Genomic DNA, 12,384 nt, shown 5'->3' on the forward strand with positions numbered 1-12,384 from the left:
TGAGAGCTCGTTCTATGGCCTTCTTTTTGTTCAGCCAATTAGATGCTGAAATTTTATTTTTGCAAGAGACTAGGCTCACCTCCTTGGCAGATATTCATATGGCCAAGAGAGAGTGGAGGTATGGTCCATCTTACTGGTCTCTTGCGGCCGAGCCTTACGGCGGTGTGGCGGTGTTGTTTAAAACCGGCATGGTAACTGTCCGGCGGGTTATTGAGGTGGAGATTGGGAGATGTATGGTCTTAGACGTCCTTGTGGGAGGGCAGGACCTGCGCCTAATTAATATCTATGGGCCGCACACAAAGTGGGACAGGAAATGCCTTTTTACAAGGATCAAGCCATTTCTTTTTACATCCCGGCAAGTGGTCTTTGGAGGTGACTTTAATACAGTAACTAGGCCCAAGGACAGGAAGGACTTCAAGGACAGGCTGGGATATGATAGCGTTTTTTTAAATAGTATGGTTAGGGATGCTGGTCTTGTGGATGTGCACATTGCGCACCTCCCGGATGACACCGGGTTCACCTTTCATCGTGGTAATAGTCAGAGTAGGATAGACAGGTTTTTTTTGAAGGAGGCCTCTGCTTTCTCACCCCCAGTGGTGCAGGCAGTAGAGTTCTCTGATCACTGTATGCTATCTGTGGCCCTGAATGCTTCAGACGCCCCTCAGAGAGGAAAGGGCATCTGGAGATTGAATTCGACTCTACTCAAGGAAGAACATGTTAGACAATCCTTTGAGGAATTCTTTCAGGCACAGGTGACCCTCCTGGACTTTTGTAGCAGCAAGGCTGAGTGGTGGGAGCTGACCAAAAAGAGGATCGCTGGATTCTTCAGGGGCCTAGCCAATAGAACACAGTTTAATAAATACATGACCTACCAACGTTTGCGGAGGAAGCTGGATATTCTTGTCTCGAGAGGAGGAGATCCTGGGGCAATCTCTGAAGTGAAACTCCTTCTCAGGAAGTGTCAATATGACCGGCATGCCTCTTTGGTTCTGGAGAGGGACTATGGGAAGTACCACTCGCCTGACCCTTACCAGAACTGCAAACAAGGTGTAGCTGTTAAAGCGGTCGTTGGCCTTAAGGACAGTACAGGTTCCGTGACAAAGTCCAGGTCAGGGATTCTGGAGGTCGTGAGGTCCTTTTATGCCGACCTTCTTGGAAGGAAAGAGCTTGACCGTGACAAGATGGAAAGCTTTTTGGACTCTACTCCAGGTCTAAATGGTGGAGATGTTCCATTGATGAATTTGACAGAGGAGATCACAGTTGAAGAGGTGATGAGGGCAATTGAACAGCTTGCCATCAAAAAGTCACCCGGACCGGATGGCTTGACGGCTGAGTTCTACAAAGCCTTTAAGTCTATTCTGGCCCCACATTTGGTAGAGGTTTTTAACAGTTGTCTTGCTGAGGGGGTGCTATCCCCTTCCATGAGGCACTCGGCTGTGATTCTTCTGTCAAAGGGTAAAGATCCTTCGATGATTGAGAATTGGCGCCCCATCAGCCTTCTTAATGTCGATAGAAAGATACTGGCGAAGATATTTTTCTGGCGCCTGTCGTCAGTAGCAGAGTCTTTGCTTTCTCGCCATCAGCACTGTTCGGTCCAGGGTAGGAGCACCTTCACAGCGGTGTTAGCTGTCCGGGAGGCCTTGGAGCGGTGCAGGGCTGCAGGCTGGGGAAAGTACTTGCTGACATTGGATCAGGCAAAGGCTTTTGATCGTGTTAACCATGAGTACCTGTGGTTGCTCCTTAGTAAGTACGGTCTGCCGGGTGGTTTTGTTGATTGGCTGAAAGTCTTGTATAAGGGGGCAGAAAGCTTCCCTCTTGTTAATGGTTGGGTTGGGCAGTCCTTTGAGGTTGGCTCCGGGGTGCGCCAGGGTTGTCCCCTGAGTCCCCTGCTCTATGTGTTTGCAATCGACCCCTTCATCAGGAGGCTAGAGAGCGGCATGTTGTGTGGGGTACCAGTGGGTCTCCCGGGTGAGCCGCCATTGAGGGTTGTTGCTTATGCGGACGATGTATCGGTGATTGTCACTGGGACGGATGAGGCGGAGGAGGTGGTCTCTCTGACATCACGGTATTCTGAAGCATCAGGCTCCAAGATCAATCAGGAAAAGAGCGAAGTTTTCTGGATGGGAAAGGAAGGTGAGGGGTTTGATCTCCCGGACACCTTTCCAGTGCCCCGGGAAAGAATTAAGATACTAGGCATTGAATTTGGACCCGGCGATTATGGCCTCAAAAACTGGGAAGGCAGACTGGAAATTGCCAATGCTAAGGTGGTCAACTGGAAGAGATGGAAGTTATCTATGAGGGAAAGGGTTGATCTGATTAAGACCTACCTGATTCCGATCTTCTTGTATGTCAGCTTTGTCTGCATCTTGCCAGTGTCTCTCTATGCTAGGGTCAGTAGTGTGTTCTTCCAGATGCTGTGGGGGAACAGACTGAACCCCATCAAGAGGAATGTCACCTACCTATCCAGGAGGGAGGGTGGCTTAGGTATGGTCAACCCAGTTCTTTTCTTTTCACTGCTTTTTCTCAAGTTTAACATTGGTAGTATGCTTGCAGTGGAACCTCCTGGATGGGCAGGCATATTTAGATCTTGGTTTAGTCCTTTTCTGCGACTTTGGGAAGAAGGTGGCCAAGTGAAGAATCGCAGGGGTCATCGTGGTCAGCTACCAGCCTATGTAGCTCCGTGCCTGAAGTTACTGCGGCAGTGGCGATTGTCGGCTGAAGATCTCAGATCGGTTCCGAGGAAAGACCTTATGAGTCGAGTCTTGAGCGAAGTCTTTCATGACCCACTGGCCTTAAGGGATTGCCCAGGCCCAGTTTTGAGGGCGGGGTTGAGACTAATTAATTTGGATAGAATACCTCCTAAATTTAGGGATCTGGCCTGGTTGTGCTTCCATGGGAGGCTCTATGTTCGGGGCAATTTGAAATTCCGCAGTGGGGTGGATCGTAGCTGTCCTCGGGAGGAGTGTGCAGGTGAGGAGGAGACTATGGACCATTTTCTGCTTCGTTGCCCTTTTAACATAGAAGTGTACAAACAGGTGGGGCGGGCGCTCGGTGTTCCTTTCCTCTCCAGGCTGGGTTATGCCGAGTGGGTGTACGGAGCATTCAGTACCGGTGGAGGTTTTTGTTTGGATACACTTTTTTTAGTTAGCCTAGTGGTCCGTTATTTCACCTGGAACGCACGGTGTCAGGTCAGCATTCGGCAAAAAATCCTTCCTGTTGAGGTGGTGGTGTATGACATTGTGCATGAGGTGGGGAAGATTCGGGGGCTTGAGAGAGACAAGCGGGGTCAGGGGGCTTGGCTGAAGGCGTGGAGGGGTTTCAAGCCTCCCTGACTGCCAGGAGTCTCTTTCCCGGGTGTGGCTGTCTGTCTCTTATCACCCTAGATTATTATTTTTGATACATTTTTGATAAATGGCTGCGTACATAGGTGACGGGTTGTGCCTCTTAGGCCCTCTCTGCTGCTTTGTGTAAATAGTAGTAATGTTTTGGTAGTGGTGTATAGTGTATATATTGTATATATTCTGAACCTGGATGTGTATTCCTTGGATTTATGTTTGAAGTTTTGTACTATAGTTTTGTTTTTTACTTTTGTATAAAATTGGTTGCTTGATTCTTTTCAATAAAAGATCAATAGTGTCCCTTGTCAGTAAATAAAATTGTGTCCATTGTCAGTAAAAAAAATAGTGCCCCAAGGGCTGGATAAAGGCAAGCAAAGGGGGCCACCGTTCAGAGACCACGGCTCTACATCCATCTGATGCTGTTTATTCTGCAGGCTTCTGTACCAGTTTTAGACTGCTGCAACTGATCAGCAAATAATAAACTGTTATGCATTTTAGTAGCACCCAAAGATGAGTTATATAATATTTCTAACAAATTAGTAAAATATGTGGCTGAGTTGGACTTGGTGGAACTTTATGTCAGAAGAGGTTTGACAACTGTCACTAACAATCTTATGTTTGTCTTGCAGGCCACTGTCCGCCTACAACAGCCTCACCGACAAACACCTAACGGGCTACTTCAACAACACCCGGATCAAACGACATCTTCAGAGGGCCGGTCTGGTAGGATAACCTTGCCGTTTTATCCAGTTATTCTCAATAATTAGATCGTCGCTCTCTTGCAGATTCCTTTTGCTTCTCTAGAAAAATATGCATTGTTTGGGGGGTTTGCACTGTTTCCATGGGCTAATTGACTAACCTGTAAATTTGTATTAAAAAAAACGATCATTAGATCAAGAGATATAAGCACTAGAAGTTAAAATCATGGCCAACCTTGACTTTTACAGGAAAAGTCAAGCTTTGCTTTTAACATCCAAAGCATTCCTATTGGTCATTGAGACTGTGGATCACATTATATGGCCAGGAGGAAGGTAATGTGAGGCAGGAATGGTGGGGCCAGCTTGATTTTGCAAATCTTATGCCCAGTACACACAACTGGTTTTCCCATCGGAAAAAGTCAGATGAGAGCTTTTGGCCGTGAATCCCGACCGTGAATCCCGACCGTGTGTATGCTCCATCTGATTTTTTCCAACGGAAAAACTGCTGGAAAAAGATCGAGAGCAGGATCTCTTTTTTCCAGTCAGGATAAAAACTGATTGGAATCTCCGATCGTGAGTACAAATCCCAACGCGCAAAATTCCGATGCATGCTCAGAAGCATAGAACTTAATTTTCTCGGCTCTTCATAGTCACCGCGTTCTTGGCAGTCAAAAGTTCACTAACATTTTTAGTGACCGTGTGTATGCAAGGCAGGCTTGAGCGTAATTCCGTTGGACAAAACATAAGTTTTTTTTCCGACGGGAAAACCGCTCGTGTGTACGGGGCATTAGCTTTTCTTGCAAAAGTTGAGCCTGGCCCTCCCTACCTTTTGAGTCATTCTCTGGTTGATGAGGTGCTACCTTCAGATGTTTTCTAGCTTGCTCCAGGAGCGTACAATCCTAGATGTAGACACTCTTTTCCTGGGATTGTATGCTCATGCTTGAGTTTAAAGCGGGGGTTCACCCAAAACATTTTTTTTTACATCTAGCATACTAAGGGCATTTACTTTCGGCAGGTCATTTTTTTTTTCTCCGTACATACCTTTATATTCTGATTTTGTCCAGGGCTTCCGGGTTCCGATGACTGCGGGATTGGGCGTTCCTATCCTTCGGTTCGATGATTGACGGCTTGTGAAACAGGTCCCCTGTCGCACAACGCACGTCACCAGATTTCCGGAAATAGCCGAGCTGCGAGTCGGCACTATACGGCGCCTGCGCAGTCAGCTCTACACAGCGGGCGCAGGCGCCGTATAGTGCCGACTCGCAGCTCGGCTATTTCTGGAAATGTGGTGACGCGCGTTGTGCGACAGGGGACAAGCCGTTTCACAAGCCGTCAATCATCGAACCGAAGGATAGGAACGCCCAGTCCCGCAGTCATCGGAACCCTGAGGCAGGGATAGGAACGCCCAGTCCCGCAGTCATCAAAACGCGGAAGCCCTGGACCAAATCAGAATATAAAAGGTATGTACAGAGAAAAAAAAAAAATTGACCTGCCGAAAGTAAATGCCCTTAGTATGCTGGCTCTAATGTTAAAAATTTGTTTTTAGGGTGAACCCCCGCTTTAAGTAAGTGCCGGTATAAACCCTCATATAAAGTGCATCCAGAAAGTATTCACAGGGCTTCACTTTTTCAACATTATGTTATGTCACAGCCTTATTCTAAAATGGATTCAATTAATTATTTTCCTCTACAAACAATACCCCATAATGACAACGTGAAAGAAGGTTGTTTAAATTTTTTGTAAATTTATTAAAAATAAAAACCGAAAAAAAAGCTAGCTCTTGCATAAACCCATGCTTGTGCCTGGTGCACAACCCTGGATGCAGACTATTTACATCTAGGATTGAATACTCCTGCGCATGCTCATATTTAAGCAAGAGCTGGCATAATTACCCATCTAGCAGCTTACAGCCATTCATTGCAATGGGAGGCTGTACCCTGTACCTGTGGATGTCAAACAACGCCCATCAATGTGTCCTAGAAGTATTAGCTGGAGTTGGGCTTTAAGTCCATTTTAAACTACATGTCCATCCAAGATTATCTTAAGACATTTGGCTTCAGTGGGCGTACAGCGTACAGGGACTGTAAGGGAGCCAAAGGTGCAACATACAGCCCCCCATTTCAATGAATGGCTAAACGCTGCTATATGAGGGTTACGCCAATGCTTATGCTGCACAAACTCATGCAAGCACACAGGTGTACTACCCTGGATGCAGACCGTCTGCGTTTAGGATTGTACGCCCATGTGCATGCACTTGAGAATGTAGCATTGGGCTACAAAGCTCACTCCTAAGAGGTCCTATTTAAAGAACTAAACCACTCTGCTGTTAGAAACTATTAGGTGGATTCACAGAGAGTTAGGCCGGCGTATCAGTAGATACGCCGACCTAACTCGGAATCTGCACTGTCCTAAGTTTAAGTGTATTCTCAAACTGATATACACTTAAACCTATCTAAGATACGACGGCTTGCGCTGTCGTATCTTAGGGTGCAATATTTAGGCTGGCCGCTAGGTGGCGCTTCCATTGCGTTCGGCGTAGTATATGTAAATGCATAGATACGCCGATTCACGAACGTACGTCCGCCCGTCGCAGTAAAGATACGCCGTTTTCGTAAGAGATACGCCGCCTAAAGATAAACATGCCCCCTAGGTGGCGTAGCCAATGTTAAGTATGGCCGTCGTTCCCGCGTCGAAATTTGAAAATTTAACGTCGTTTGCGTAAGTCGTCCGTGAATAGGGCTGGACGTAATTTACGTCCACGTCGAAACCAATACGTCCTTGCGGCGTACTTTGCCGCAATGCACACTGGGAAATGTACACGGACGGCGCATGCGCCGTTCGTAAAAAACGTCAATCACGTCGGGTCACAGTTAATCTACAATCTACTCTACGGCGGCGTAGTGCAAATACAATACGCTACGCCGCCACAAAGATCTATTGAATCTAGCTATATATAACATTTCTGGTTAGGCTGGAGGGCTATAATAATCTCAATGGGTTATGTTTCAGGTCACAAGAAGTGGTCGGATCTTGACCGAAAAAGAATACAGAATAAATGCCATGAGACGGGACCATCAGAAGTACATCCGGGAATGTCTGGCTCAGGCCATATTTCACAAAGTCCTCGACATGGAGGTGAGCAATACAGCACGTTTGTCACAGCCAAAACTGGTTATGGGGCACTCATGGGTCTTGCACAGGAGGAAGATCAAAAACAGCATTGTTTTTATTGTCAACGTTTCAATGAAGCTCAGTCCATCTTTCTCAAGGCGAGTCTTTGAGAAAGATGGACTGAGCTTAATCGAAACGTTGACATAAAAATCAATGCTGTTTTTGATCTTCCTCCTGTGCAAGACCCATGAGTACCCCAAAACCAGTTTTGGATTTATATAGATTTCTTTGTAGGTGAGCACCTGGGCATTTACGCCAAGCATAGAGTGCCATGGCTACCCTTGGAACTACATATATATGTATTAATATGTGTGCTGGTCAGTTAAGCTCTGAGGAAGGGAGTACACTCTCGAAACACGTCACCCAGCCTTGTGGTATTGCAGGTCAAGTCACATGATTCCTCCCACTTGACTGTGCTCATGCATCTTCCACCTTGTGAGTATTCATTTTGTCATTATTTATGCTTTAATACAATAAATCTCCAGTAATACACCACGCATTTCTGCCCTCCGGTGTGTTTTCTTTATAGTTGTCTACTGGATTCCCTAATCTCAGGAAGGGCTTCATCAGCTGAGTATTTCTGACAGATGTCCGCCTGTTGCTACTTATGGCTTGTTGTATACTCAGGCCCAGATTCACAAACGAGATACGACGGCGTATCTCCAGATACGCCGTCCTATCTCTGAGTCTGACCCGTCGTATCTATGCGCCTGATTCTTAGAATCCGTTACGCATTGATTTATATTAGATCCGACCGGCGTAAGTCTCTTACGCCATCGGATCATAACTGCATATTTACACTGGCCGCTAGTTGCGTGTACGCTGATTTACGTGTCGAAATATGTAAATCAGCTAGATACATGAATTCACGAACGTACGCCCGGCCGACGCAGTACAGATACGCCGTTTACGTTAGGCTTTTCCCGGCGTAAAGTTACCCCTGCTATATATGGCGTACATGAGGCGTACCAATGTTAAGTATGGCTGTCGTTCCCACGTCGAAATTTGAAAATTTGACGTCGTTTGCGTAAGTCGTCTGTGAATGGGGCTGGACGTAATTTACGTTCACGTCGAAACCTTGCGGCGTATTTGGAGTAATGCACACTGGGATATGGCCACGGACGGCGCATGCGCCGTTCGTGAAAAACGTCAATCACGTCGGGTCACATAACATTTACATTAAACACGCCCCCCTGTTCCACATTTGAATTAGGCGGGCTTACGCCGGCCGATTTACGCTACACCGCCGCAACTTACGGAGCAAGTGCTTTGAGAATACTGCACTTGCCCGTCTAAGTTGCAGAGGCGTAATGTAAATCGGATACGTTACGCCCGCACAAAGATACGCCGCTGTACGAGAATCTGGCCCTAAGACTTTTTGGAAATACTTTAAGTGTTGGGAGTGATCGTGTGTTTTGTGCTTGTTGATCGAATTAGATAGGTGACTTTCCCTCACTGGTCCCTCACTGGCCACATTAATAAAGTATCGCTCTGTTATTGCTACCTTGCTGGATGCCGTTGACTCTGCAAAAATTTGGCCTGGTAATTAGGCCAGGTAGAGACTGAAGTTGAAGGAGAAGGTAAGGACTTTCTTTGGTGATCCTGTTGCTGGGAGTTGCCCATTCCATGCTCCCTTGGTGGTCAAATAAGCAAGGTGTCACTCCGTCACTGTACCATTACTGTTCAGATTAATCAAGTGTTACTCCATCATCGCTACCTTGCTGATGGATTGCATTTAATTCTTTGACATTTCGGCCAGAGAGGGAGTGAAGTTGAGGGAGCAGGTGCGACCTCTCTTTGGTGATCCTGTTGCTGGGGGTTGCCCATTACATGCTCCCTTCGTGGCCAAATTAGCAAGGTGTCACTTCATCACTGCTCCCTCGCTGTTGGAATTTGCGAGGTTTCGCTTTGTCACCACGTCCTTATTGGCCAAATTAGCAAGGTGTTGGACCCTCACTGCCAAAATGAATTAAGTGTTGCTTTGTCACTGTTATCTCAATGGCCAAATTAGAAAAGTGTTGCTCTGTCACTGTTCCCTTGATGGCCAAATTGTCAAGGTGTCACCCTATCACTGGCCCCTCGCTGGCCAAATTAGTGGCATGTTACGCTCTTTTATTTCCCAATGTACAATCTAGTGAGGGGGTCCCTCCCTTGCTTCCTCCTCCTTGGCCAAATAACAATGTTTTGTACAACACTATTCCCTTGCTAGAAAAATTAATTAGCAGGCTACTGCTCCCTTGCTGGCTGAATTAGCAAGACGTCACTCCTTTGCATGCACGCTAGTTGCAGTTCTCTGTTTGTGGCTGTGTGGTGAAGAGATGAGCTTGGGCGTGTTATTTGGATATATATATATATAGCTTGTGTGGCCCCAACGAATCTCAGAGCACCATTCAGGACTAAGGATGAGCTTTAAGGGTCACTAAAGGAATTTTTTTTTTTTTTTTGCTGAAATGACTGTTTATTGGGTATAGAGACATAAAAGTTAACTGATTCCTTTTAAAAATGATTAAAAATTGAATTTAATCTATCATATAATGTGCCTCTAGTTTCACTTTCGGCTTTAAAGGTACATACATGAAGTTCCGGGTGAGAGGTGAGTCGGGAAGACTCACAGAACAAAAACAAACTCATCCAGGGCAGTGTTTTGTTTTTAAAATGAATCTGATTGGTTCTGAGGAGTTTTAGACACACAGTAATGACAGCTTAGACCACCGTGAGAAAGCTCCCAGTATGATGGTTATAAGGAAACAGGCAACCAGGAAGTGTGGAGATCACAGCAGAATTACAGCTACTTCAAAGCAAAAACGAACAATGAGGACATGAAACCAGTACTGCAGTAAGGTAGAGAAAGCTATTTAGCTGAAATTTTTTTTTCCTTTAGTGACCCTTTAACAACCATGGTGCCGTGATGATTGAAGCGCCAACACCAGCCATTGCCCCAAAATGTTGCCCCCAAAAAACCTGAGTCTTGGCATAATATTCTTCCATGCAGCCGGTCCCTGGTGCCAAGGTTGGGGACGCTGTAGTACTTTGCTTTCTCTCTATTTCTCCAATAACAGGTCCACTTTATTGAATGCAGAAGTGTCCAGTACACAGTTGCTTTCTCTGTTATTCTCTAATGACAGGTCCTCCGTATTGAATACATAAAAGACTGGACCAGTACACAGTTGCTTTCTCTGTATTTCCCCGATGACAGGTCCTCTTTATTGGATACCGAAGTGTCTAGTACACAGTTGCCTGCTTATTAAATAAATGCCCTCTTGGCGCTTCTTCCCCGGGGATGTTGTATTTTAGGGGTCTGGTTCTCCGGAGACACGGCCTGATCACCTTCTGAATTCCCCCAGTGCCACCTTAGAGAAGACGCAGCCTGAGCCGTGGCACGGAACCCGGAGGTCCTCAGAACTGCCTTGTAACATTATTCCCGTGTGGGTGGCAGCACAGAATCACCGGACACTGACACGAGCCTGGCATTGTCCTTGTCTTCTTTCTTCTCACCGGTCCCCATTGTCCTGGCAGGCATGCGTTGTTGGGAGATGAATAATATATCAGCACAAAGCGGCGTAATGTTTGCGCCTTTATCCTACCACAGTGTCTCACCTGGTTCAATGGGGGGTTCTATTTTTTTTTTCATCTACACAGGAGGGTCACTGGCCGGGGATTGAGGTTTTCATGCTATCCGTCATGCTAAATGAGCCCTCTCCTCTCCCATATTCATTCTACCTGCTTACAGGCCAGGAGCTGATCATTGATATTAGAAAAAACTTTCTTTGCAACATACAGAGCTAATATGTGCTATTAGGGAAGTATGTTGCATATATAGATACCAGAGATATCAATGCTTCTAACTAGGGTTGCACCAATGCCACTTTTTTATCAATTCCTATCCGAATCGCATGGGATGTCCCCCACCGCACTTGTGTGTGTATAGAAAGGGACAAGCGCCATCTAGTGGGCAGTTTATGAAATATGTTAGAACTCACAGTACATATGTGGCCAAATGCAAAATCTTAAAGGAGTTGTAAAGTCAGGAGGTTTTTTATCTTAAAGGGGTTGTAAAGGTTCGTTTTTTTTTTTTTTTTTTCTAAATATTTTCCTTTAAGCTGGTGCATTGTTGGTTCATTTACCTTTTCCTTCAATTTCCCTTCTGTTTTTTTTTCTTTGTCTGAATTTCTGACTTCCTGTTTCTCCTCAGTAATCTTTCCCCCATCATCTGAGCCGTTCTGGCTGGGGGTTAGTTAGTTTTTATCTATCAAAAAGTGTTTCCCAGTGCTAAACCTTTCATCTGATTTCTAAATTGCTGCATTTGTAAATTCCAAAAGCCAATATAAAAGGAATAATAGAGGTAAATAAAAAGCACTTGTGGGTTTACCCAATCTTTTTGTACAATTCTTGTTTAACCACTTAAGGACCGCCTCCTGCACATTTACGTCAGCAGAATGGCACGGCTGGGCACATGCTCGTACAGGTACGTCCTGTGCTAGTACCCAGCTAGTGCTAGTACCCTCCCGTGACCGGAACCCGATCGCCGCTGGAGTCCCGCGTCTCTTACGCCGTCGTATCTTAGGGTGCATATTTACACAGCAGCAGCACCAGGGGCTGTCAATCAAAGTCAGTTAGCCAATCAGAAGAGAGATGGGGCAGGGCTGGGCTCCGTGTCTAAATGGACACACAAAGCTGTGACTAGGCTCGTGTGCCCCCATAGCAAGCTGCTTATTTTTTATTTGTATTTAATTTTATACCTTATTATTTTTCTCCCTTTGCCAGAGACGCCACCAAATCGACATCAAGAGAAAGCTGGAAACATTCGCAAGAAGGGAGCGGGTGCAAAGAATTAAGGTAAACAGGGGAACTGCGGTCTGCTCACATAATTTGTAATAAAAAACATCTTTGCCATTTCGGTACCAAAAGCAGTCATAAAAACATGTAGCTAAGTATGATACTGGTATAAAAATGTGTACAACGATACCACTGCTGAATCCAGATGAGGAGGGGTTAACATCAGTCTGTCGGTATGTAGATGTCCCATGAAGGGAACTATCACAACTCCCAGTGGATGGCTGTAGAATCCCAGGTTGACAGAGGGAAGTGTAAAGCCGCGTACACACGATCAGTCCATCCGATGAGAACGGTCTGAAGGACCGTTTTCATCGGTTAACCGATGAAGCTGACTGATGGTC

The 12,384-nt window shown here is 45.9% G+C and overlaps 1 protein-coding gene across 3 annotated transcripts in view; it reads left to right on the top strand.

Annotated features, from left to right (window-relative positions):
• The window catches only part of ERICH3 (glutamate rich 3), a 157,093-nt gene that overhangs the window by 62,909 nt on the left and 81,800 nt on the right, over positions 1 to 12,384 (top strand). For all 3 annotated transcript variants that reach the window (XM_040360695.1, XM_040360693.1, XM_040360694.1), the window contains exons 2-4: positions 3,968 to 4,061; positions 7,046 to 7,171; positions 11,972 to 12,043. In XM_040360695.1, the coding sequence (XP_040216629.1) occupies positions 3,968 to 4,061; positions 7,046 to 7,171; positions 11,972 to 12,043 (292 nt within the window). The remainder of the gene's footprint in view (positions 1 to 3,967; positions 4,062 to 7,045; positions 7,172 to 11,971; positions 12,044 to 12,384) is intronic.

This window comes from Rana temporaria, chromosome 7 (genome assembly GCF_905171775.1).
Source record: "Rana temporaria chromosome 7, aRanTem1.1, whole genome shotgun sequence".
Taxonomy (NCBI): Eukaryota; Metazoa; Chordata; class Amphibia; order Anura; family Ranidae; genus Rana; species Rana temporaria.